The sequence below is a fragment of the Astatotilapia calliptera genome, chromosome 8 (assembly GCF_964374335.1).
Source record: "Astatotilapia calliptera chromosome 8, fAstCal68.1, whole genome shotgun sequence".
In the NCBI taxonomy this organism is placed as follows: domain Eukaryota; kingdom Metazoa; phylum Chordata; class Actinopteri; order Cichliformes; family Cichlidae; genus Astatotilapia; species Astatotilapia calliptera.
The window spans coordinates 8613368-8640492 of NC_137429.1; the positions used below are offsets into that span (position 1 = coordinate 8613368).

The following is a 27125-nucleotide window of genomic DNA, read 5'->3' on the forward strand; positions in this document are numbered from 1 at the left end:
GATATTTAATGGATCGGATTACATTTTTTATCTTTCTCCGATATCCGATCCAGTAATTTAGGTCAGTGTCGGACCGATACCGATACGTAATATCGGATCGGTCCATCTCTAATTCCAGTGCACATGTTGCAGACACTGGATAAACCTGATGGTGAACGGCAGTCATGGCAGGCCTCCTGCCATCCCTACGAGATCGGAGATTGACTGTGTGCAGTGTCTTTCAAATTGTCTGGATAGAGAGCTGTCAGCCATGTCGTCCTGTAAACTTTGACTGCAAATCTGTAGGGCTTACTCCAAATAATACTGCAACTTGGCTTTGCAGAACATCAACTTGAATGGCACAGGCCATAGGACAAATCAGTCAAATGTGGAATGCTTGGAACAGACATAAGATAACCACTCTAGGAGTGTCTGTGCTCCCAGTTTGAACATAATCCACACAACCAACTCTGCTGCTCAACCCACTTACAAATGTGGGACCATTTCAGGGGACATAAACAAGCTTTGAGCAGTATAAGATTTGTTGCCAAGAAGCAAGAAATAGAAATAATTAAGCATACATTAATTTCCTTATATGTTAAGATATAAGTTTACTAATACAGTGGGATGCCAAAGTTTGGGCAACCTTGTTAATAATCATTATTTTCCTGTATAAATCGTTGGTTGTTACAATAAAAAATGTCAGTTAAATATATCATATAGGAGACACACACAGTGATATTTCAGAAGTGAAATGAAGTTGATTGGATTTACAGAAAGTGTGCAATAATTATTTAAACAAAAGCATGCAGGTGCATAAAGGGGCTGTAGGTTCTGAGAGGCTTGTGGTGAAGCTTACTGAACATTAAACATGTATATATGTCCTAAATATATATTGAAACATTATTTTTGACTGCAAAAAGCAAAGAATAAATGTAATTTAAATTGGACATGAGGTCCACCATAATTACAAGAAAATCATTTAAAGGCTAAGGAGTAGAAATATAAAGCTGTGTGATATGGTCTCATATTGCAATAAAAGCATACATTAAATATAGTGCATTTTCTGTAAATTCAGATATATACGTATAAAAAGTGTGCCGGTCCTGCGGGAAAATGCCTGATATCACAGATCATCAGTCCAGCCCTGGCTACATATATTTTCCATCTGTAAATAATGGGTAAATAATATCGCCATGTGGGAAGTAAAGAAAAAGAAACAGCTTATCTTTAAAGCAAAGATAAATGCTACATAGCTAGCTTAAACAGTTACCACACATAAATCTTACATTTTGCTGACCTGGACATTTACATTGTATAGCCAGAAATGTTCCGGTAGTATTCATTTTCACATTAATGTTGTGCCATAACATAAAGTTGATCAAGTATTTTTTCAGTGTCAGGTAAAAGCAGGGATTTGTGTGATAGGGGCTGTAAGGCAGGGTTAGCTGGGTGTCTCATATGCTGTTGCTGAACTTGATGTTCTTGTGACAGCTTTAAATAAATGCTAGTTAGTGCATCTGATAGCACAGCAACTATCTGGCATTTTGACTAAGTTAAACTCGAAGATGTTCGGCTGGAGGGCAAAGGATCACATTACTGTTTTTACACAGCACAAAATGAAGAATTAAGTATAATATAAAACAATAGACAGTTTAATATCATCATCTGATATAATTTGTCATACTGCACCACCTTAAATATAAATGTACATTTTAATAATGTTTTAAATGTTGGAATTTTTCTATTGCGATAAGGAGCACTGAAAATAGTCATGAAGACTACTACACAAGTTTACCTCATAACTGGTTGAAACCAAACCTTTGATGCTGAATTTCACAATTTTGATGCTACACAATATGCGACAAATAACAATGTCATTTCCTTGCAGCTTTTGTTACGCTGGGGCTCTGAAACCACCACAGTAAAGTGGAGCAGAAATCACTGTTAAATATCAGATTTTTTTCTTCAGCTGTGGGTCTGTATTTCTGATGATGCTAAATAGATCACTAAATATAAGAAGTGAACACCTTACCAACCTGTACTCAATGGGACATTTGTTTTCTTCGGACTGATTGAAATGAATGACATTTATGAAAAAAAAAAAAATACATAAGTTCTGTCTCTTTTAATGAATTCATATTTTATTTTACTTCAGCTGGTCCACCTTGAAACAAGAACTGACAAAAATACAGTGACTGCTGTGACATAAAAAATGAAGTAAGCCCTGTTGATTTTTTTTACCATTCTGGCCCAGTATCCGAACTTCTCTTCCTTCTCGTTACTGCTGAGCAGACTTATTGTTTTCCCAATCTTTCTCAGTTCATCTGAGACTTGTTCAAGACCAAGGGACACCTCTGTCAGCTTGTCGCTGCTTCTCTGCAAAAGTTTTGTTTTTACATTTTAAAGAAAGTTATCAACAAATTTAGGCCACTGACTGCTACTACATTTGACACAATGGTTTGTTTCTAATGTGACTGAAATAAAAGGGTTTTCTACTAATATACAAACAAACATCTTGATCTCTTTCTCTAAGTAATTTCTCAAATGCAAGCCCAATGATTTTTATACTTCACTTTAAATAAATAGCCCTTTAAAGTGTAGCTAAAGTCTCACCTTTTCAGTCACAGATTGTGTTTCATCGGCACTTTCATCACAAACAGATGCACAGTCACTGGATTTTATTCCTGGGAGGATATAAGACAAAATGATTAAGGGTACACAATTAAAATGATAGATTTAAATGGCATGTAAATGCTGATGTTAATGTGTGGGTATTTTAACCATAACTAAAGATAAACCTGTTTTCATGAGTTTAGATAATCTCACCTCTAACACAGAAGTTGGCTTTGCACCATTTGTCTCCACAATTTACACTCAGGTTTTGCTCTTCATCTGTCTCATTGTGATGGGCTGCAGAGTCTTTCTCAATCAGATACATCATCACAATAGTCTCCAGGAGGCTGAGCAGCATCAGGGTAAAAGTCCCAATGCAGTAGATAGCTGAGGAGAGCAGACTATGTCAGTAATGTAATTTATTAATGCATTCAGTCAAATAAACCCCACTTTGTTACCTATAAGTGGAACCTTTTTTGAAGTGCTGGGCAGAATGTCATTCAGAATAAGCTGCAACACTGTGACAGCGAGCAGGACAGTGACCTTGAAGCTGAGTTTCTCGCCTCCAGCATCTGGGATCAGGAAAGAGGCCAAGTCCAGAACCAAGAAGAAGAGCACTGGAGAAATGAAATTGGCAATGTAGAGGACTGACCTCCTTCTCATCGTGATCTGTGCAATAAAATATAATAATAATAATAATAATAATAATAATAATAAAGAATTCCTTATTGCCTTTTAGCTGTTGTTGGTTTCTTGTGCTGCCTGCAATTGTGACTCCTCTAAGAACTTATCAAATATGACCAATAACTTATAATAACATAAAATAATGTTTGTAATACAAGGACAAATGCTTTGCTTTAAAGTTTTATTGGATACAGATGTGTTTTTTTTTTCCAGCATAGCAGGAGTAAACTTTGATAATCTTCTGTATGGAACAGCAAGTTTACAGTATAAGCCATGATGTGCTGAGGATGTGGTAAGTGGCTGCAGGCCTTTTTAGATTGTACTTAAAAGAGGGTTAGGAGGATAAAGAAATCTAGTACTTGTCCAATAAATGCTGTGTATGATTCAGGGGGAACGAAACCACAAGGAAAACAACTTTTTTGCTGAGTTTTTAAAACCCTTTCAAAACAAACTGCAATTTTGTTTTCATTACAAATGTTATTAAAATGTGGCTAATGACTCAATTTCCACATCTGTGTTTCTGCTTTAACCTCCTAAGACCCAAACCCTTTCATGGCATGCATTTTTAATTTCTCTTTGCTATTTGGAAATCTTTGCAAAATTTAGTATTGTGGTCTAAACCTAAAATGTGATGTCCCAATATGTGGACGCCAGGACCTAAGAGGTTAAGAAGTACTTACCGTGTAAATAATTACAGTTTGATGTGGATACATAATGCTGGATTTGTTTGTGGCTGTCAAGTCCTCGAATGTCCACTCGTACTGGGTCCACATCATGCTGCGTGTCAAAGTTGTCATCGATTTATTGTTTTTGTTGTAAATTAATTCTATTTCATTATCTAAAATGGAATAGAAAAATAAATGTGAGCAGATGAACAAAGGACTATGTGTTGTGATATTTCATGGTTTATATATATGAGAGTACGAAAAACACATGTAAGTAGAACTTGATATTGACTCACCAGAATGCATGATAGACTTGAAGGAGATGTTGCACCTTTGAATGTCAAAGGGAAATTTGTAGACACGCATCCTGCAGGCAGTTGTCACCACCTGCTCATTTGTGTATTCGACCCCACCATACCAGTGAATTAAGAGATAAGGACTTTTAGTCTCTTTGTCCTTGTCTGTCCTGTATGAGAGCAAATGAAAACAGATTACGGCACAAAATATGGTACGCACATATAGTGTAGCGCAGGGGTCTCAAACTCCAATCATCGAGGGCTGGTGTCCTGAAACTTTTCCATGTGTCCCTGCTGCAACACACCTAACGCCACCGGTGGTGTTGTTGTCCACGAACCGTCTAGTAGTGAGTATTTCTGATATTTACTCCAGACCCTTAGATGTAGAATCAAGAGAGTGAGTAGGGGTTGGCTGCTTTCAACATGGACGATTCGCCTGGTTTCAGCGTTCCTGGTCAGGATAGCAGCAATGACGATTGTGATTATGTTATGAACTCAAAGACTGAATTCGTTCCCTTGAAAATAATAGGGGTCATATTTCTGAACTGTTTAGCTCCAGTACTGAAATCACCAATCAGGAGACAGTCAACTCTGATGCTGTGATCTAGTTCTGCCGTTAACGATTATGTTTTTGCTTCTGTTTGTGTTAATTTGGCATCTGACTCTACTGAAAACCCTGTTGATTCAATGTCAAAGACTGTTTCTAGTGGGGGAAGATGGGGAGTTCTGAATATCATTCCAAAACCCACTGTGCTTTTCAACTAGCAGAGTCCAAAGAGACAGTAATCCCCTCTGAGGCTGTTAACTCTGTTTTTTGCATGACTGAACTCGCTGCCTCCGAGTCTAGGATTAGTTCCAAAGCAACCAGAGAGTTGTGAGGACTTAAAGTGTTAACCCAGAGTCAGTCTGTACTTCAGGGAGAAATGTGAATGCAGCATCTGGGAGCTCAGGCTCCGATGAGTTTTCCTCTCCACCACATAACTAAATTTAACACATTTGCTTTGCAGTCATGTACACTTAATGTGTGCCCTGAAACCAAGCTATGGATGTTTAAATCATGTTTCTGTAGACAATCCTGTTGTGAAAGTTTCTCTCTCTGGGGGAAGGTTCAAGGATTATGGGGCACCATTTGTAAAGTGAAACATGCTGAAATTAACTGCAACATTTCTCCACATTTAGCTCAAAACCTTACAAAAACATGTTTTTTCCAGTCTTTTTTTTACAACATTTAGTAAAATATTTGTAACTTTTTATATTTAAAACAAAATTTTAAATGTTAAATCTAAGTGTTAAATATTGCTGCTTCACTTCTTGCCTACCAGCATGTCCAGCGATTTAGCTGAAAACATCGGAAGATCTGTTTTGTCGGCCATCCAAAGGTTCAGCAGTAGTTCACCCTCAGCAGCTACAGTCTCCACTTCACAATCGCCACAGCACCTGTACAGCTAAATCGCTAGGAAGGGAAGGAGCTGGCCCAAATGGTGGCCGAGCTGGCAGCCACACAGCAGGAGCAGGTGGTGGTGTTGCAGTGTTGGCGAGAAGAACTGCAGGACCAGGTCGAGTGCAGCATGCAAAGGATTTGGCGGCTCTGATCCAGTCCTGGTCAGCACCACGGCGACCCCCACTGATGTGCATGGGAGTGGAGAAGGTCTGGTCATTTCCGGCCCCCAGGATGCGACCAGCCAGGATGCAGCCTGTCCCCTCACCCATTCCCACTCCTTATGGGGGAGTGGCTGGGGCTCGGTAAGTGCCTGAACCCATCCCAGCTCCTCGAAAGAGGACCACGGAGCAGCCACCGTGTCGGCAACCTGCACAGCCAGAGACGGAGGAGGGTCCACGTCTGCCAGAGGTGGAGGAGCTGCGCAAGGGGCTTCTCCTGCTGGAGGCGGAGGCCACATGATTGGCCCCCGGACCAACCTCGTAACTGCCACCACTGAATGAACACATTCGTGTTGATGGGCAGGGGCCGGGGGTGCCGACGGTCTGGGCCAGTCCCCTCTCCTGATCGCGGGGGGGAGCAGGTTCGGCCGGATGGCTCCCCGGCCTCAGTTGGGCGATAGGTATGTGGTGGGGCGTGGTCAGCGGTCCTGCTGCTGGGGAGGTGAACGCACCTGCAGGGCATCCGCAATTACACCTCACCGGGTTAAAGGTTTCTAGGTCCTGGATTTCAGTGTAGTTGTTGATGTGAGTTGGGCTGTGAGCTGCAGAGCTGCAGCTGACAGAACGTGTTTGTAGCAGCAAACTTGATAAGTGTTAATAAAGATGCTGAAAAGCATGTATGTGTGGACATGTGTGACGTGTCATTATTACAGTCATATTGTACTCTATCCATAGTTTTCAATCAGGCTCACTACTCTGACATGCAAAATATTACTCCATTGTGACCACAAATAGACAGTTGGTAGTAATGTAGGACAAAGGTGGTTGTTTGTTCATCTGTCTTGGCTCGTCTATCCATGGAGGAAAAACAAAGATTTGAAGAGAAACTGAATTTTGGAGACTTGTGATCCATATTCTGTTCCAGCAGCTTTATTTAAATCCCTAAAAGTGGTGACTTCTCTCGCAGAGCTCCAGTTCAGTTCCAGTTATATACATTTTCGATCTGGATGGGTAAACAATGCCACCATGGAACAGGTGAAGTACAAGAACTTGTTCATCATTGAAGCAAAGGTAAGCACTACATAACTAGCTCAAACACATTAAATCTTACAGTTTGTTGACCTGGACATTTGCAGTGTGGAAAAGTGCCAGAAAGTCCACACAGAATTAATTTGTCACATTGATGTTGTGTATTGCAAGTAAAGTTATTCAAGTATTTTTTTCAACGCCAGGTAAATCATTCCTACAGTTTAAATGAGAAACCCCTAACTGCCTGGGTTACTGTGGAGGAGCAGGGATGGTGCAATTTGGCCTAAGGCAGGGTTAGGAGAGGTGTGTTCATATGTTGATGCCATACTTTACATCCTTCTGGCAGCTGTAAATAAACACAAATTAGTGCATCTGATAGCACATAAACTACATCAACTATCTGGCGTTAAACTCAAACAAGTTCAACAAGTAGACGGCAAAGGACTACAGTGCTGTTTTTGCCTGCCAGGTTGGCATGTCCCAGTAGCTTTGACATCAGGTGAAAACTATGGATAGATTAAGAATGGGATGTCACTCAAGTTCATGTGTGTCAAGGCAGAAGAGTGAATACTTTTGGCAATATTTTGCATGCAGAACCAGTCCGGTGGCGACCTGCTCCACATCAGGTACACCAGCAGCTTATGCAAACCACCTGGTCACACTTTTTCACATGCCTTCAGGAGTACCCATCATTCACATCACACCCATACCTCACTGCTTTGGCAGGAGCCTTGTCTTTCTGTCCTCCTATTCTCCCACATGTCCCTTGAAGACCTGAGGAACAGCCTCTATGTGCTCCTGTCATGACTGTTCCTCTTAGCAGTGCTCCACCCTCTCTTCACTGTAATAGCTCTTCCACTTTATCCCCCTTTTTCACCATGGGTCACACTGATTCCACCAGACTTCCTTTACTCTCATGTGATATCTGACAGTGTATTCCAGATAGGATGGCCACTCAGATGCAGATATTTTGTTACTTAATAGGCTGTTGTTGCATATGGACAAGCGCCTTATGTGCTTTAAAAAAAAAGGGTGCTGAGGCTTAGTGGTAAATGTTTACATAAGTTGAGAACTTCTTGCGAAGTTCTCATGGTCACATTTCACGTTTTGATTTTTAAGCTGCCACTGGCTCTGCTTTTCTGGAAGTAAGAAAACTCACCTACTTGTCCTCCTTTATGCTGTTAGGTCTAGGCGATGCTTATTTGAAAAGGACTGAGGCAAATTGGAAAATTGTTCTGTGGTCAGACAAATTGAAATTGTATATTCTTTTTCTAAAATCATTGACACAGCATATTCTGGACTAAAGAGAACAAGGATGGGTTGTTGTCAGCACTCAACTCAAAACACCTGCGTGTGGTATGGAGGTGCATTAATGCCTATGAAACTGACAACTGGGAGGCACTTTACTAAAGCACACTGCAAAATACTTCAAAATAATATTCAACAGACAGACAGCTAGAACATCAAGGTTCTGTGAGGCTGAGATTTATAAGAGTGATGTTTAAAAGCACAATGTCAATATTTAAGTTAGCAGTTGTTAATTCTAACCTTGTCTTGGCTATATTCCTTTTCAGTTTGCAATTCATTTGATAAATTAAAAAATATATACTTAGTCTTCATCATTAGTGACTATATGTGCATCTGTAAGTGTGGGTGCGTTTCCATATAAAATTTACCTTTCTTCAATAGTTATATCTGGCATCCACAAATTTGCAGCAGGAAATTTTATATTTTCAAGTCCACAGAAATTATCTGGGTTCCAAGATATGAACTGATTCCACCAATGCTACACAGGATGGTGTGAAAGAGAAGAAAAAGATACAAGCAGAGAAAAACAGAAAGAAAGGATTAAAAGAAATGATTATAACACATTTGAATTTCAACAACGGAAAATTGTGTATTTCCAAGAGAATACTCACATATTGAACCCAAATGTAAGAAACAAGGCTCTGGTCAGTTTTCCTCTGTGAGCAAAGAAAACAAACATATTGTTAGTTCAGCCAGGCTTCAAAGTTGATTTTCCACATGTGGGGAAGGAAGGGTGAGCAAGTCCCCAAAAATAGTCAAATAAAAGTTATGAAAGATAGGAATAAAAAAATGTGTAAGAATGTGTAAACACTGAAAAAGTGTTTTAAAAGCTTAACACCCTTGATGTGTTGCACAGTTTAACACGTTGTGTGTGTTATTTTCAGAATCTACTTTTATGATACAGCATATAAACAAAAGTGGAGGCAGTACACTACAATGTTGACTGAATGTGGACGACAACATTTTCCAGTGGAAAAAGCTCATGATTTGTTTGTTTGTTTGTTTGTTTGTTTGTTTGTTTGTTTTAGAAGGGGACGTTTACAGATAAAAGAAAAAGAAACAAATATTCTGTCAGGTTTAATTAAAAAGAAAATACATAAATGTCAAAAAACTAAACAGTAAGGAAACTAATAGTCACACTGAAAACAAATCATGGAAAACAGAATTCAGAAGTCCAAAAAACACAAAACATTGGGTCAAAGACCCAGAACAATGACCTATTCATTATTTGAAAGGCAGCAACATTAGCCAGAACAACTTACCACATCTAAGATGGCTTTAACTCCCATAATATGGTATACGGGTGTAGCATCACTGTAATTTTCCACAGGCCTTGTCATAATGTACATATCCTTGTCTTGGGTCAAGTTCAGGTGGTTAATAATGTCAACATATCTGCAGCTTTTAGTACTATTCTCTTCATTTTCTGAAATGATATAAAGACACATTGTCAATGAATATAAAAATGGTATAAAAACGCTAACTTTCATGCTCATCTTAAGCGCATCATAATCCATAAAAATTATGAACAGAATCTGTGACAAAGAGCAGCCCTGGCGGAGCCCATCAACCACCAGGAACAAGTCCGACTGCGGATCAAGCTCTTGCAACAGTTGTATAAGGACTGAATGACCCGTAGCAATGGGCCAGACACCCCATACTCCCGGAGCACCCCCCACAGGACCCCCCGAGGGACACGGTCAAATGCCTTCTCCAAGTCCACAAAACACATGTAGACTGGTTGGGCAAACTCGCATGCACCCTCAAGTATCCTTGAGAGGATGAAATGCTGATCCAGTGTTCCACAACCAGGACGATGCTTTAAATATTTTAATTTTTTTATTGATACAGTATATAATGAAGTTGGGATCGAAAGCAATGATATGATGATCTTGGAAAAGCAAAATGTGTTTGGAACAACAGTGCATTCAGATCATAATTCTGATTGCATAAGCTGCCAGAGGGGATCTTAAAAAGAAAAAAAACTGAACCGTGGTCATTTCTATAAAGGCCTTAGTGTTGAACTGTTGTTGCAATATTTCACAGTAAATTAAACAGTAAATTTCACTGTTACATTTAGAGATTCTGTGCCTGAGTCCTGCTTTTTCCAAGCTGCACCTTGACAAAACCCTGCTTATCAATATAGCTATAATTTTATGCAACTATCTTCTCATAATATCCCATTAACTCATCTCACAATTCCCCTTCATTACAAATATTGATAAATTGCAGCCCCCAAATTTTTTTTGCAGAATTTTATTTGAAGCACTTCAGTTTCTTAGATTCTATGACTTGATTAAACAATACAGTGGCAGAAAAAAACATTTTAAAATGTATAAACTGAATTTCTGTGAACTGTTGAAGTGTTTGTTCATTACCTCTGGTAAAGGTCTCATTGAACATCTGTTGGTTATCTTCAGGCTCTATGCTGGAGGCATTTCCCCCTAGCAGAAAAAAGTACATTCAGTTCAATTTTATTTATACAGCACCAAATCACAACAGTCACCTCAATGCATTTTATGTTGTAAGGTATTGACACCACAATAATATAGAGAAAACCCCAACAATCAGATGACTGCCTTTGAGCAAGCACTTGGTAAGGCAGCAGTGGTAAGGAAAAACTCCTTTTCTGTCATGGCCCCCGTGTCTCACTGGCTGGTTCGGTGTTAGGCAACATGTTTATTTTTGTTTTGTTTTGTGCTCTCTCTCCCTCCCTCGCTCTCTCTCCTCTGTCTCTGCTCTTGCCTCTGGCCCACGCACCTGTGCTAATCATCACACCTGCCACTGATCTCCTGCAATCCTGAGCACTATTTAGAATGGCCGTTCTGTCCTACTCGTCGCCGGATTGTTGAGTAGCCTACGTTAGTCTACCCGGTCAAGCAGTATCTAAAACTGTGTGTTTACAAGTCAGTTTCTGATTGTGTTTCTTTGTAAATAGATTTTCCCTGGACCTGCTCCTGTAACCCTGTGTGATTGTTCCCAGGAGCAACTGAGTGGCAAAGCGTGCAGAGACATGAGTGACTGAAGAGGAGAGTGGTTTTGGAGAAGTGGAACATGTGTGTGGACATTCCCTTTTCCCTGTCACAACAGGTTAGGGGTGACGGAAGGAAGACAAGACAAAAGACACACTGCCATCAATAAATGCACAGCGGTGTATAAACATATAATAAAGAAAGAAACGCTCATAAACATCCTGTCTGGATTAGGTGACCCTAAGTCCTTCCAACGTTATGCTGCTATAAGTCTATGCTGCTGGGGGTTTCACATGCCACAGTATAAAACAACATTTTTTTGAAATTCAGGGATCTCAGTCTATATGGTTAGGAGGCATAACCATTGTGAATCTATTTCAAATACAACCAGGAACAGCCCTAAAAAAAAACCTACAAAATTACCTCCAGCAGGCTACAGCATCATGTGCATGTGTTTCTGAACTGTCAGGAAGAGACTTCATGCACATTACATGAACTCCTTGAGTGATTCCAATGGTCAAATGAAGGCCTCCTGACTCTTTACATCTATGACATGTGCTCAGTGCAAGTTGTGCCAATTGTCAATTAATTAACCAACATCACTTTAACAAAATTAGAAATGCTTGCTTCAGAGCCTCATTTTTAATTGCTTCAATTTCTCCCTTCTTGTGACTTTTATTTTGTATACAAGGACTTGAGATGTGAGGAGAGGAGTTGAAGAGGAATCAGGAATGTACAAACTGGAAAATAAGAAAGGAAGCAAGTCATTTTTTTTACGGTTGGGATCAGAGCCGTCACAAAGCTTAAGTTAACTAAGCACCAACTTACGGCAGCCAAGAGCAAATAGCTTCCTAAAACATTTTTTCATTAATCATGATTTTTTTTTTTAATTGATTTTGCATATGTGAGATATGATTCGGATATTATGGTATATATGGATATGAATATATTATGGGGAATGTTTTTGTGTCTGTATAATACTGAGCTTTAATTTTTATTAAAGTGATTCTCAGTCGGTCACTGTGGCAGGGTGTAGTGTCAGGAGAGGCTGGTTGTCACAGCCGGCAACCATAATTTAATCATGCCCACCCTATGGCATTTTCAAATGTATACGCTTTGGAGAGCGTTTTCCTTAACGAAAACGCCGTCTCAGCGAGGAAGGAAAGCCAAAAAAGAGAGAAAAAGATGGACATGGCCTTAAGGTTTTCCCCGCATGCCAGATCTCACTTCAACCCTTGACTTTACTCATTTTCCTTTTTCACACCTTGGCTCATGTAATGAGACGCATGATCAATAATGGGTAAATGATCTTAAGGGAGAACTCCCACAACAGACCTGGGACTCTCCACCATTTGGTTTTAGAATTAAAGAAGCTTCTCGGATGAAAGGTGAACCACCTTCAAGAATCTTACAGAATTTCAGTAGCTTTTCTTTCCAAGCACCTTAGAAAACTTTTATGATTGTGTTATAAGGATGAGCTTTGAAGTGGGCACAGGTGTTAGGTTTTGTAGTGTTAAAAGCTAACCTTGAACAGTCTTTTGAGGAGTTTAGCAAGTTTAAGACCAAGACATGTTTTTGACAAAGGATCCAACCCTAACACAGCGTCTTATCAGCTAATAAAGTGAGTTCAGCCCAGGATTCAAGGAGGCTTTCTGTAAAAAGGGAAAGACCATCTCTGAATCGAAGAGGAGGCATAAGGGTACATCTTTCACCATCTTACAATGCTGTTATTGCAGCCATTTCTCAAGTCTGTGAATGGTGCTGATCAATTGTCTTTGATCAGTGGTTGTTGATCAATGTCATGAACATTTTCATATTAATGACCAAGAAATTGACCTCACAATTCATTGTTGGCCCATGGTGTTAGTTTCAGTCATTATGCAGATGTACTGTTTAAAAGGTTGAGGAAAACTGCATTTAGCTGAGACTAAAGAAGTCATTTGGATAAGTGATGAAACTTGAAAACGCTACGTCCAAATAAACATAATCAACTTTTTGGGAGTCCTCCATGAAGTTTTCCATCCCTGAGAGAGTGAGTCAGAAGAGAGCGGCGAGCAAACCATCATGCAGCTCGGTTAGGCTCGTCTGTCCATTGGGAAGAGACAGATACCTAACTTCTGATGAGTGTTTCTACTGTGGAATGAGATGAAGTTTTGTCGAACTGCCTCGTGTGCCAGCAGGTTAAGCCCAGCAGTAACTTTAGAGATACTGGCGGGCACAATAAATGATGACATATGTAAAATGTAAGAAGTAGAGTTGGACCGATCCGATATTACTTATCGGTATCGGTCCATCTCTAGTAAGAAGTGCAAGTTTCATGTCCAATCTGTTTTCCTTTGTGGGTTTCATGAATAAGAAGGGTCAATTAAGGGCAGAGCCAGCCAAGGTCCAACCATTGGTTGAGTGAGTTCCTCTCAAAAGCAAACAACTTCAACACTTTTTGGGCTTTGCTCCTTTTTACCAACGATTTATTATTGGTGAGTATTTGGATTTTTGCGAGATTGCCTTGCTGTTCACCCACTTAGCTCCTCAAGGTTGCCTTCCACTGGGATAACTCGTTTTGACAAAGCTTCGACGCCCTGAAACAATGCTTCGCTTCTACTATGATCCTGGTTCATCCTGAGGAACCATCCTGGGCTCTCATTTTTTACTCAGTTTAGCTTTACCATAACCCAGGGGTGGGCAACTCCAGGCCTCAAAGGACGGTGTCCTGCAGGCTTTAGATGTGTCCTTGATCCAACACAGCTGATTCAAATGGCTAAATTACCTCCTCAACATGTCTTGAAGTTCTCCAGAGAGGTAATGAACTAATCATTTGATTCAGGTGTGTTGACCCAGGGTGATATCTAAAACCTGCAGGACACCGGCAGGTTTTAGATAGCAGGTTTTATAGGTTTTAATAACCTATAAACCAGGTTCTCTCAATGTGAAGCCTAATACTTTGTCTTGAAAATTTTCTTTCGATGAGTCTGTGAAGGAAGAGACCATTTTGCTTCCCTCATGTGTAATCCGATCCCTCACCCAGGAGATTAAGTCACTCATCCGGGATGTCCAGCAAGCAGAGCCAGAGTAGGAAATGGACCACCTAACTGTAACTATCTAACTTATCTGCCATTAAAGGTGAGGTTTTCAGTACTCTTGTGGACTGCAGATGATCCAGTTCCCCTTGATCAATCTCTGTCTGCCTCTGGCTCCTGGGAGCCATTATTTTGGATTCCCACCTTTATTTTCAAGTACATTTTGTGACACACACACATACACACTCCCCACTTGTCACTCTCTCCACCTCTCTCTCTCTCACACACATTAACATGAACGCACGCACACCACATAAAGATTGTTGATTTATGTACCTGTCCATTTTCACATTTTTGTGTTCCAGGTGCTGCATATTTTTGTTTTTTTTATTAAATAAGTTTTGAAGTGTTTTTTCATTACCTCTGGTAATAGTCTCATTGAGTGTCTGTTGGTCATCTTGCAGCTCTACGCTGGAGGCATTTCCCCCTGACAGAAAAAAGTACATTCAATTCAGTTTTATTTATATAGCACCAAATCACAGAACAACATTCACCTCAATGGACTTTAAATAATGACCCTACAATAATATAGAGAAAACCGCAACAATCAGGTGACCGCCTGTGAGCAAACACTTGGTGACACTGAATCAACCTAGGGACAGTCTACCTCAGCATTATGTGTAGAAAAAGACAAACAAACAAACAAAAAAACTGTCATATACATTTAATGTTTAGTCTGATTATCTCATAAAGATTTGCTGTAGTATGATATAATGATTTGATAAGGGACTAGTTGTGTTTTGACAAATGCATACAATTAAAACATTCTCGAGCAATTTTTAGCTGTTCCTCTCACAGATTTCATTCTTATTACAAGCAAAAACACTCAGTGTAAGTGTTTTTTAATTTCAAGTGTAATATGACATTTAACATGTGTAGCTATTCTGTCTTATTTTATCTTCATGAGATAAAGATTTATAGGTGTATCAATGCTTAGTAATCAGTATTATTAACAGTAATAAAGGGCCTGATGCTTGGTTGGGATAAAAGATTCTTTATGAAGGAAAGGAAACATTCCTTTTTTCAGCGAATGATCACTTCAGTGAGAAATTAAAATATGATGGGACAGGATGAAAACTAATTTCAATGTGCCAAACATTTAATTTCAGTTTTTTCCTATTTATAATTGCTGCTTTGGTGCTGAAGATATTTTTCATGACTTGTTATTTTAGATGCACGAAACAACATAGTAAAATCATGTTGGGCACAATTTAAAATGCAGTTTTGATAGTGCTTTTGAAGAATGTAGTTTAGCGCAAACCTATTGAATAATTTTTATATCATAACCTAAGCATGAGGAAAAACATAATCCAGAGAGAATCAACTTTTGAAAGTTTGGGGGGGCGGAGCCCAAAGGAGGACGGGTTACTGATGTTATTGGTCACTTTGAAAGACACTTCAGGCTACATCATTAAACTGAGTTACACTGCAGCAGTGTTGTCTTAATTTGGAAAAAAAGATTGCCGAATTAATAATTAACAATTATTGTTTGCTGTGTAACAGTGGAAATCCTGACAACAATCACTGGATTACATTACTGCTGAAGAAACTGTTTAAATCAAAGGATTCTAAGGCAAGTTCTGAAGCCTCTGCACTGCTGTCCCTGTATTATATACTGTAGCTTTTGGGATTTAAAAAATAAAACATTTAAACAGCAAAATTTAAACCTGCCAACAAAAAGTTGCTCAATCTCCAGCAAGGACATGTTACAGCACATACTGTTGTGTTTTTGCTCGCAAGTTATTGTTCCCCTAAAAAGCTCCAGGGGATGAGGGAAAGTAACAAAAGGTTTCCAGGTTGAAAAAAGGAGACAGGGAGGTAAAATGGTTAAATTAACACGTTTTATTAATGTTTCTATTAATAAAAGAAAGAAAACAACAAAACTGTTGATAAACTGAAAATAAGCCAAAAAGGGTCGATACCCAAATACACTCCTCTCTGCACAGAAGGAGCAATTAACCACCACACACATCGCTCACTAGCTGCAACCCAACAAGGCTTTCTGGCACTAGAGCTCACTTTTCTCTGGCCTTAAGTATTCTTAATTGCTGATGGGAGTCAGCTGTACAAAAAAGCTGGCTCCTAAGGCAGGAGATATGGCAGAAGACACCCACATAAGGTCAATTTCAGGAGGAGGGCCTGCTAGGGCCGCAATAGTTATGAAATAAAAATAATTCCATGTAAGTGCACTTGAATTCTCTGCACATCATTTATGATCAATATAAAGAAATGGAGGCAGGAGGGTAATTCATTCTTAACTTTACAAAATGCAAGAAAGAACGATCATTCCCCTCTGACCACTGCAGAATTTCCTGAACACTTCTTTTTTTTTCTCTTGAATACCTCTTAATAGGAATTAAGCATAACTTAATCTCTGTCTGTAGTTGTCATTAGGAATTAGTATTTGGATGTCCAATCATCCACAGCAGATTTAGAGGGCTGTAGAAACCACAATTTTGTAGGCAGGAAACAGATATTGCTTTTTATATACAAAGTGTATAATACTAAATCTTTACAAATATCAAAATCAGGTAAATGGCTAAATCTTGGACACAAAACACACACACATACACTACAAAGATTTGCAGGTACATAGATGACCAATCTTAATAAACTTTTCTAGAGCAAGAACGTTTCTTTTATTATATCCAAAACTTGTAATGCTCTGCTTTCTGGTTTCTCCTTATCTTTCATTTTTACAATTTAATTGTAAAAATGAACATTGCATCACATTTCTGAAATACGCATATTTGTATTGTGTTGGAAGCAGAGCAAGATTTTATAATTCAATTTATAATCCCTTGTGCCCACGAGAGATAGTACCCTGAGTGATGGCAGCACATAATATACATGTTGCAATCATCTTTTCTTCTTAACCAGAATAAAAGCCTTAAATGGTAAAGCAGCAGAAATTATAACCTGTATGAATTTTTAAAAATTCAAAAATTAAATGCACTTACCCATGAAGAAGAGCAGGAAGAAGAAACCTGTAATCATTGTGGCTTTGAAAGATCAGTGATGATCATCGCTCTCTCTGTGGGCAGGAGATGATTCCTGCTCTATTAATGTAATGGCCTAGAAGGGGGCAGGGCAAATATAAAGACCAATCATGGTTTTATCCCAATATCAATCCTAAGACCAGTGTCTTAGGCAATAGACAGAGCAATTAAACTAAGTGAAAATCTTAAATGCTACAGTTAAAAAGCTTGTGACCAGCATTGCATCATGTATCACACATACATAAGTGTCACAGTGGGGCCAAAAGTCTGACAAATCACAGGTTTGAAAATATAATATGAAGACAATTTTGTATAAAAACAAAAGTTAAATCATAAAATTTGGTTTGTCTCAATTTATATGCAAATGAGACCAAAATTGTTAGTCCCTATTTAAAAAAAGAAAAAGAAAACAAAAAAACAGGGTCAGTATTACTAGCCCCCTGAAAAAGTGGCAAACCACTGCTGTGCAATTATGTGCTTTAACTTCGTAATGCTCAAAGCTTGTAAAATCAAGTTAAACTTGAGGATTATCTTCCAGTTTACAATTAGTATAAAACAGCAAAAAACTGTTTTGAGGATGCATCAAGCTGACAACAAAAGAAATCAGTTTAGAAATAACTATTGATGCTCACAAAGCAGTAGATGGATATACTGTAAAAAGTTACACAGCATTTCCAAGTGTCAAGAACAGGAATGAGAAGAATCATCAAGAAATTCAAAGAGAGGCACACAGTACAAAAGAAGCCTGGCAAAGGTAGGAAGTCAAAATATTTTAAAGACTGGAAAGAAAACTAGTTAGAAGTATCTAAAAAAAAAACCCAGAACAACTGCCAAGGCACTAGTGAGTGACTTAACCATCTTGGGAACTGTAGTTTCAGAGAAGATCATCACTAAACCCAGCTAAGGACAGCCTTTATATTAAGCATACTGGAAGCATGTGCTTTGGGCAGATAGGATGAAACTAGAGCTCTTTGAAAATACTTACTAAACTACTACAGGGGACGGTGGAAGTTTAGTGATGCAATAGAACGTATAAAATGTGAATTGATTTTTATTATTAATATTATTGTTTCAAAATGATATGACAGATAACAAGCTTAGGCAACAAATGGACACTGACTTCTTGCACTTTATAAGAAGTAACTTGATATAAAAAAACAGGTTTTTTGGAAGAATCCAAACATATGACACATTAAGATGCTAAAGCATTTGACCATCGACAAATACAAGACTCATGTTCATTGTTTGTGTTAGATGTTGATGTAAAACAACACAATATCTAGGAAATCATTTACTGCACTGGCTCGGGTAAAATCAGGATGTGGGTAAATGCTTTTACATGTTTGCATCTTAATTTTAGCATATCGAGACTTTAGAAGTGGTTTGAGAGAGACCACAACAAGTGTTCCATCAGCATAGGGAGTGACTGGAAAAGCTGAGAAAGTTACTGACAGTGTAGGTTTTCAGTCATCCCAGTCATGGTAGTCCGAAAAGCTTGGAAAGAAATTTCCTGAAGATGTTTCACACTTTATCTAAGAGGCTTCTTCAGCTATAAAACTGAAAACGTTCATATTATTAACATAATAACTCAATTTGTCTTCTACTGGTAATTTTCATGTTCAGCGTGTATTGACACCAGAACATAAATGCATGCACTTTAGTGTCAGCTTTACGCAGCTTAGGGTTCAATTCTCTCATAAGAGCAAAAAGAAAACAAAAAAAAACAATATACTTTCCTCCTTTTTTTTGTGGACATTATCACTAAGGCTACGTCCACACACACACGGGTATTTTTGAAAACCCAGCTTTTTCTATGCGTTTAGGGCCTTCGTCCACACGTAAACACTGTTTTGGATCACTGAAAACAGAAATTTAAAAAAAAAACATTTTAAAAAAACACCTGTGTCTTTGCGTTTACATGTGGATGGAGATATTTTTTAATCCTTCAGAAAGCCCGGAGAACTATTGCTCAAGAATGTTTGGAAAATCACAAGACAGCCTATACCCCTGGAGGGAATATAAGAAAATATAAAGTAACGAGAGATCACTTAAGCGTTTTGCACAGTACTATATGGAACTAATCTAGCTGATGTGTTCCCAAAGAGTGACTTGTACTGAGTAAAAAATCAGTATGCTCCACAAGCTAGTGTTATCTCCCTTATTAACATTTTTCAGATGCAAGTTTATTGCACATTTATTTGTTTTGACATCATTCAATGAAACTTCAAAAAGGGATCAAAAGACTGTGGAAAATAGATACAGATACAGCTCAGTGCACGTGAAGGCACCAACGAGAGCTAGTTGATTTTGCACAGTTGTCAAGCAAAGCAGCACAGCACCAAATTTAAACTTTGGATCTTTTTAGTTGCCCTAAAGGTGTTTTATTGATCAAAACTTTACTTGTCTTTAAACAAGTTAATTTTATACCTTAAGTTGGACCTTTTTAATATGGGACTATCTTCTGTGTGTCTAATGAGGCACACAGATCTGTTGGTTGTGCAATAAATACACAAAGACATACCAAGAAATGAGAAGAAAAGAAGCTTTTATTTCAACAGTGTTATGTTACTGTATATGTTTTTAGAACCAGATGACAGGAGTTTGATTTCATCATGCTAAAACATGAAGTGTCTGTAAATGCAGGATTTACAACAGGAACTATATTTTCTTTATATTCCAACAAATAAGCTGGTAACTTAATATGTTCTTAGAAGTGCTACACTTGCAATAAATTATAATTTAAATGTGCAGCCAGTAATTTTTATTTTATTTTACTTTAATAGAAAATGATTCTGTATTCATAAATATACATAAAATACTGTGAAGTTACAAATTCCTACCAACCGATGCATTCTGCTAAATGTAAAACTAATGTGTTAAATATATATAGGAGCGATTCTACAATTTGTGTAGATTGCTATGCTCCTCCGATATATTTAAATACAGTAACTGGGAAGGACATTTCCCCTCCACCTAATCACACTTTCACATTTTATATGGAGGTACGTTTAAATCTAGAAGTCCAAAGTGATTGTTACTGACTGGCCTGCACAAAACCCTGAGTTAAATCCCACTGACAATCTGTGGGGTAAACTAAGACCAAGATCAGAGCCAGAAGACCATCAAGTCTGGGGAGCTTGGGAGGTTTGCCAGAGAAAAATGGGCTGGGAATGTTGAGCAGACGTGTGTGAGACTTGTAGAAAACTACAACAAATTACTTCAGGAGGTCAGGTGGGGGGTTCATAATTTTAACCATGGTTTTTGTTTTTTTTTGTGAAAAACTGTGTAGCTCTGTGTACAAAGTAAAATAATGTAACCATCTAAAATATATATATATAAAAAAAACAAAACAAACTAGGGTGTTTGGAGAAACTGTGCTACTTAATTCTGAATTATTATTAATATTAGTATTAGTAGTAGCAGTAGCAGTAGAATTTCAAAAGTTAGCTCAAACAAACAGACATCTTGCATTTTTTTAAGAGGATAACAGAACTTCCTGTAACCATCCAAACAACCATTGAAGAGCATTTATGATACATTAAAATGTAAAAGTATTTGAATTCACAACAACCACTCAAGGCTGATGTTCATGCTGTGTGTTTGAGATATTTATGTAAAGCGACTTGAAAACAGCAGTAATTGCAATATATAAATGTTCATAATGTATCTGGGAAGTCATTTCCTCACAATCTCGGGTAAAATCAGGATGTGGGTAAATGCTTTTACATGTTTGCATCTTTATTTTCAGCATATTGAGATGTAATAAGTGGTGTGGGAGAGACCACAGCAAGTGCTCCATCAGTAGAGGGAGTGAGGCCGTGTTTGGAAAAGGTGAGAAAGTTTATTGACAGTGATTTCTTTTTGTTGTTGTCTACTGTCTGTCTATCTGTTCAGATCTTTTGTAAGTCCCGTGTATGTTCTCCTGACTTCTTAAGTCATTTTCCATGTTGTTCCTAGGTTTTTGTTCTGGACTTTGTCTGGATTTGTTTGGATTTGCCAGGTTCCACTCATGCTGTCCTGACAACCTTTGTTACCTGGTTAAAGGTAAGTGTTTTCCAAGATGCCTTTGTGTTCTCCACTTGTGATATTTTCAGTTTTCCCAGACAATTAATCTTCACCCCTGTTATCTAAATACCATCTACAATCTCCTGCTACCTTTTAGTGCTGATATTTGTTGTACCTCACACGTACGTTTGCAAATGTGTACAATTCTGCCTTGATATTTTACCGCTTATCTCCTCTCATTGATATCAGACCCAAAGGTATTGTCTAAAACCCTCCAGTCTTGCCACTATCATTTCATTATGGCTGTTAAGTGATAGTACTACAAATGTGTGATCTGGTGTAACTGATATTGTGATAAACAGCTCTGAAATTCATATATCTGTCCTCTGTTTTCCTCATTCTCTCTCTCCATCACATTTGCTTCATAGTTCAAATTAATCTTTGTTTCATATTGTCTGTAGCTCCTCTCCATTTATGGTGGGCCAGTAGTGACAGAATTAATTAATTTATATGCCATAAAATAATTAATTAAATGTTTCATTGGTTGATTACAATTTCAAACATATAAATGATTAATTAACTATGTCAATAATTAATTAAATGTGTAATTAATTAAAATAAAATTTTAATAGAATAAATAAAAAATAATTTACTAAACATTTTAAACAAAATAAATGTGCTTTTAAGTAATTATTGAAATATTGATTCAATTAATTAATTCCACTTTTAATTAATTAATGAAATATTTAATTGATTCATTTTGTCACTCCTGGCCCTCCATACACTCTAAGGTCGTGCCCCAAATTTCCAGAAACAAAGCGCCTCAACACCAGGGCGGGGAGTCTGATTTGACCCTATTCTGGATAGCTGTTCTAATTGCTCTAATACAGACTAAAGAATACGACAAATTGCAACAGCAGTTTGAGTTTTTAGCTGTTTAACATGACCTAAATATTATATGTTAGGCATTTGTCTGTTATAAGAACTCAAGTAACTTCTCAAAATTAAAAAAAAAACTGAAATATTTAACTTTCCAAAGTAAGCATGACCACATTTACACAAAGCTCCAGTGGTGTGGAGATGAGAACGATATTGAGCTTCTCTTTCCAGCTCTCAGATTAAAGAGTAAGGCAAGTTATGGTAAGTCTTGAGGAAATTAATGTATGTAAACATGGACCTGTGTGTAGGAGCCGAGTCCACATAGAATCGGTCACCCATACAGAGTGTAGAGGGGTGACATTCATTCACATTAAACTCTACCTTATGTCAGCTTTATTCGTACCTTTCCTATGGCCAGTAGTTGTACTAAAGGTACTCTCACTGTTTTAATTATATAGAAATGTAATTTCTACTCAGTTTTCCAGTTTAAGAAAATCAAAGATAAAAACAGAGTAACTATTGTGATATTGCTTTAGCTTCCTGTCTTTCCCAATCTGAATGACATCACTGGGAAAAATATTCCAGGGAACAGCTAATGATACTGCCTGGAAAAGCTTTTTAAAAGGAAGGAAGATCGCTACAGGGAATGACAGATTTCTCCTGTTATGGAAGTTTGGAAATGATGGAATAGAAGGTTAAAACAATTATTACATTGTCATGTTACTAAGTCTTGGACCAAAGGTTTTAACTTTTGTGATATCGCAATGTGTTCATTTGGATTTGAGATGCATTTCCTGCTCAGGCTCTATATTTAATCATCTGAGAATGCTGAAAAAATCTTACATTTATTGAGTTTTGTACATATTTGTCATACACAGCTCCTAATTACAGCACTTCTTTCAGTTTGATGTCTGGACTTTCAACTATTACAACAACTTGATTCTTTCATTCTTCCTCCACCATTTTGTTTGCCTCTGTGCTTTGGATTGTCCTGTTGCGTGACCCCACTTGGTCCGAGCTTTAGCTCTTGGACATGTAGCCTCTCATTTGACTCTAGAATGCTTTGGTACACAGGAGAATAGGGCTGCAGGGGCTGATTATTTTAGCAGCCAAGTATTCAATTGATTCCATCGAATAATTAGATAAGACTTTTTTTCTTGTTAATGATCAAATATTCAAAATTTATAATTATCAAAAATAAATGTTACAAGAGAAAAAAATACCAGGCTTCTAAAATAAAAGTCCTTTATCAAAGGAACTAAACCTTCAATGTATGGGTAGGGTGTGGTTTTGGCTCAGCTGTACGGAGGAAAGATGGAAGAAGAGCTTCGGGGTTCAGTGCCAAGGAGATGCTGAGTGGGACAGATGCTGCACATCATCTCATCAATCTCTCTTATTTATGCAGAGGATGCCGGGGCCTACAAGCTCCTTTGAAACACTGATAGTGGCTGGTGTCGCTGCAACAACCTCACAATTGTGCAAGCAGAGACTGAACGTTCACAGCCACCTCTGTGGAGAGGTGCATTAGCATCGAAGCGTTTGCTCATAGGGTGTCATCTAACTATTGGGGTTTTCCCTGTTTTCTCTGTATTACTGTACTACTATTGTATAAATACAATTGAATTAAATTGGTTTTTGCAACCATAATACATGGTGTAATGTACTTTTTAGAAAGAAGAGGCTTTCCCCTGGCCGTCTTTCCGAACAAATCATACTTCTTCAGGGTTTTTCTAATTGTAACTTCATCGAATCCTGATGGGGTAACACTTGTCGAACAGGAGACTGTTGGAATGTAACTTATGACAGAAACAGAGATAAGCATTACTTACTGTTTCATGTTTGAGCCAAACAGCAGCCCCATGGAGTGAAAAATGAAGCCAGAGCAGATGGCCTTTTGAGCCTGCTACAAAAGTGACTCTTTCTACATAAACTATGAAATACCCAAGTTTCCAGTAGAAACAACTAGTTTACAGCCTGATGCAACAATGGTTTTAGTGACACAGTGTTGTGTTGAAAAACTGGAGAAAGAAACCAAATTTACTCTCTAAACTTTCAATTAAATTAAATGCAGGTTTACTTGCATAACACAAAATCAGAAAAACTGTTTCCTCAAAATGCTCTGTACTATAAGGTAAAGATCCTACAATAATGCAAAGAAAGCAGAGAAAACCTCAACAATCTTATGACATCGTATGAGGAAGTACTTTGGCAGCAGTGGGAAGGAAAAACTCCCTTTTAACAGGAAGAAACCTGTCACAAAACAACTGTGTGCAGGCAAGTAGTGATGTGTCCTGTGTGTCGAAGCGTCGAATCGTGTGTCGGGTAATCTCGGGGGCGTTTTTGTGAAGCGCGTATCGAGGCTTGCCTTGATTACGTATGCAGTGACGTTCGAGGCCTCGCAGGCAGTCCGTACCACGTGACTGATTCAGGGACTGGTTCACCGGTTCGCGCCAGATTCGAAATAAAATGGGCAGAAAAACAGCTGATTCCCCATCACACTATGTTGTGGAATTGGATTACGTACGTGCTACATAGTTACTTGAGCATTTCTTCTTCGATGGAACCAGCAAGGAAGAGAGGGTTTTTTTTTTAATTTTGTCTCTCCTAATAAAGTATGCACACTGTAATAAATATCACAAATGATAAACACCATAATATAAATAAACAACACTACACATCCTATAATCTGATTTCTGTCTTTTAGTTTATTAAAAAGTGAAGCACCAAACACTAGTTTGTGTCATTATCCAGATGTACATAAGCATGATTACACAGGTACTAGGAGCGGGTTTTGATTATCGATTAAAATCGATTCTAGCTTGGATAACGTGATATCGATTCATTAAAATCCTGAATCGATTTTTAATATAAATATTACTACATTTCAACCACCACCAAACAGCTAAAACAGTAAATGAGAGCAGGTACACCGATTCTGCACAAAGACGTAAACACAAGGCGCGGACCGCTGACGGATCAGAATCAGTGAGATGTCGCCTTTCTCACCAGACAGCACGGACACGGTCGGGGCTGAAAGCCGACAGTTCACTGATTCTGATCCGTCGGCGGGTCCGTGCTTCGTGTTTATGCCTTTTTTGCGCTGATTCTGAAGCTGCAGGTTTTATTTCTCTTCAAACAATATTGACCGAACCAGCAGAAAAAGAAGATCCAAACTACGCTTCACATAAACATCGTCATGAATTTCCTCTGACTTTTGCTGTTTTGCTTTCACCAGGATAAAATCACACTTCATGCACAGCTTTCTCTCTCTCACTCTCTCTCTCACACACACACACACACACACACACACACACACACACACACACACACACACACACACACACACAGTATACTTCAAGAACAGTTTCCCGTCTAAAAATCTGTTTTCTGCATTATTCGCTTGTTTGTTACGCATAAGACCTCCGTTGTTTGTCAGCCGCTGTTCCTTCCCATTTAAATACTTCCGAAAAGAAAACCTAATTTCTGCCGTTCAATAGGCTACTAAAATAATTGAAACTTTTTAACATTATGCAAAATTGCAAAACGCTAAGGTGTGTCTCTAATAAAACCTCTATTTGCTCCGCTTCAATTCAGCAGCATCAGGTAATGTTCATTTGTTGATTGATGGTTTTCTTTTGGTTTTGATCTACTGCTGAATATTTTTATAAAATCGTTTTTCTGTTTTAGCCTCAGCTATGTTGACACAAAGGCATCTGCTGTGATGCTTACACATTAGATAAAGTCTCGAAAGTGTCAGCTTTCTTTTTATAGTTATACAAATATGCAAATGTACTGATCTATGATCTGAATTATACTATTGACTGACTGTCTGAGGCTAACAGTTACACAATCATACCAAAACGCTGTCCTGATACTTTCCACTTTCTCTTTTGTATCACACATACTGAGACAATATTCGGGATAAATAACCAAGAAAACAATTTATTTATTCAGTTTAGAGGTTTACACATCATTATAATCACAGAGCCCGCTTCACTTGAATTGTCCACTTGATGGCGCAGTAGAGCAAATTAATCATCACAATGCTTCGAACCATGAGTCGACCAATTGGGTGGAAAGCTTCAGTTCATCATGAGGCTTCATCTCACCATCACTACAGGCAAGAGAAGAACCCAAACGCAAAACTCATCAAGACAAACGTGAACTCAAAAACACTGCTTTATTGCAGGGGTGGAAGGGAAACAAAGAACAAAACTAAACTGGGAACGCTAATAATAAATCATACATGAAACCACAGGGGTGATCACACAGCTATGAGGGACACTACAACCCTGACAAAGAGAAACACAGGGCTTAAATACACAGAGGGATAACGAGGGAAATGAGACACAGAAGGAGAGCACAGCTGGGAGTAATTAGGCTGGACGAGACAAGGGAAGCAAAACTAGAAACACTGACATGAGACACAGACCTTCAAAGTAAAACAGGAAACACACTGACTGAACTCCAGATATGTAAACTTAACAGACTGGGGAGACAGAACATAGGGACCTGAAACATGGGACAGAAAGACATCACGTAAGCACAACATGGAACACAGGAAGCCATATAACAAAACCTAAGAATTATAACCACAATAACCATAAACAAACCTAGCGTAATAATAACTATAAAGATCAAAACAGCACAACCCACATGAACATAATGAACTCACAGGGGAAAAGTAAAACTAAACACATTTAACCTAGGAACACAGGACCTCGTCAAAATAAAACAGGAAACAAAATGAAACGCAGACATGACTACACGAACTTGACAACAAAAGACATGCAGACATGAAACACATAAAGGACAAGAGAGACTTAACACAGGGCTTGACAGCACAAAGGGGAATCTAATAAACAAATGAACTTAGATAACCTAATGAACTTAAACATAAACATCAAAATAAACAAAATCTCAAAAGACCCAGGATCGTGACAAAACCTCCAGCAGAACCAGGCTCAAGGAGGGGTGGCCATCTACCACAACTGGTTGGGGATGAAGACAGAACAAG

The 27125-nt window shown here is 38.3% G+C and overlaps 1 protein-coding gene and 1 long non-coding RNA gene across 2 annotated transcripts; both read right to left on the minus strand.

The window, feature by feature from the left end:
- Positions 1-850: 850 nt before the first annotated feature.
- LOC113027632 (5-hydroxytryptamine receptor 3A-like) lies at positions 851-18159 on the minus strand. Its single transcript, XM_026177269.2, has 12 exons — positions 17186-18159; positions 14587-14652; positions 10555-10620; positions 9439-9602; positions 8788-8832; positions 8545-8654; positions 4241-4410; positions 3960-4117; positions 3054-3264; positions 2809-2982; positions 2596-2666; positions 851-2358 (listed from the first exon to the last, which is right to left on the minus strand). Exons 1-12 carry the CDS (start codon positions 17220-17222, stop codon positions 2134-2136), a joined length of 1497 nt encoding a protein of 498 aa, XP_026033054.2. The 5' UTR covers positions 17223-18159; the 3' UTR covers positions 851-2133.
- Positions 18160-24793: 6634 nt separating this feature from the next.
- LOC145430374 (uncharacterized) lies at positions 24794-25901 on the minus strand. Its single transcript, XR_013910919.1, has 2 exons — positions 25759-25901; positions 24794-24886 (listed from the first exon to the last, which is right to left on the minus strand). It is a non-coding gene; the product is annotated as an uncharacterized LOC145430374 (long non-coding RNA).
- Between the last annotated feature and the right edge of the window lie 1224 nt (positions 25902-27125).

Excerpts from the sequence above, each read along its gene's own strand:
- LOC113027632 (XM_026177269.2), bottom strand. The coding sequence starts at position 17,222 with ATGATTACAGGTTTCTTCTTCCTGCTCTTCTTCATGG. Across the intron at positions 9,603-10,554 it reads CAATGAGACCTTTACCAGAG|AAAATGAAGAGAATAGTACT; the intron begins GTAATGAACAAA and ends ATATCATTTCAG. Across the intron at positions 2,983-3,053 it reads AAAAAAGGTTCCACTTATAG|CTATCTACTGCATTGGGACT; the intron begins GTAACAAAGTGG and ends TGCTCTCCTCAG.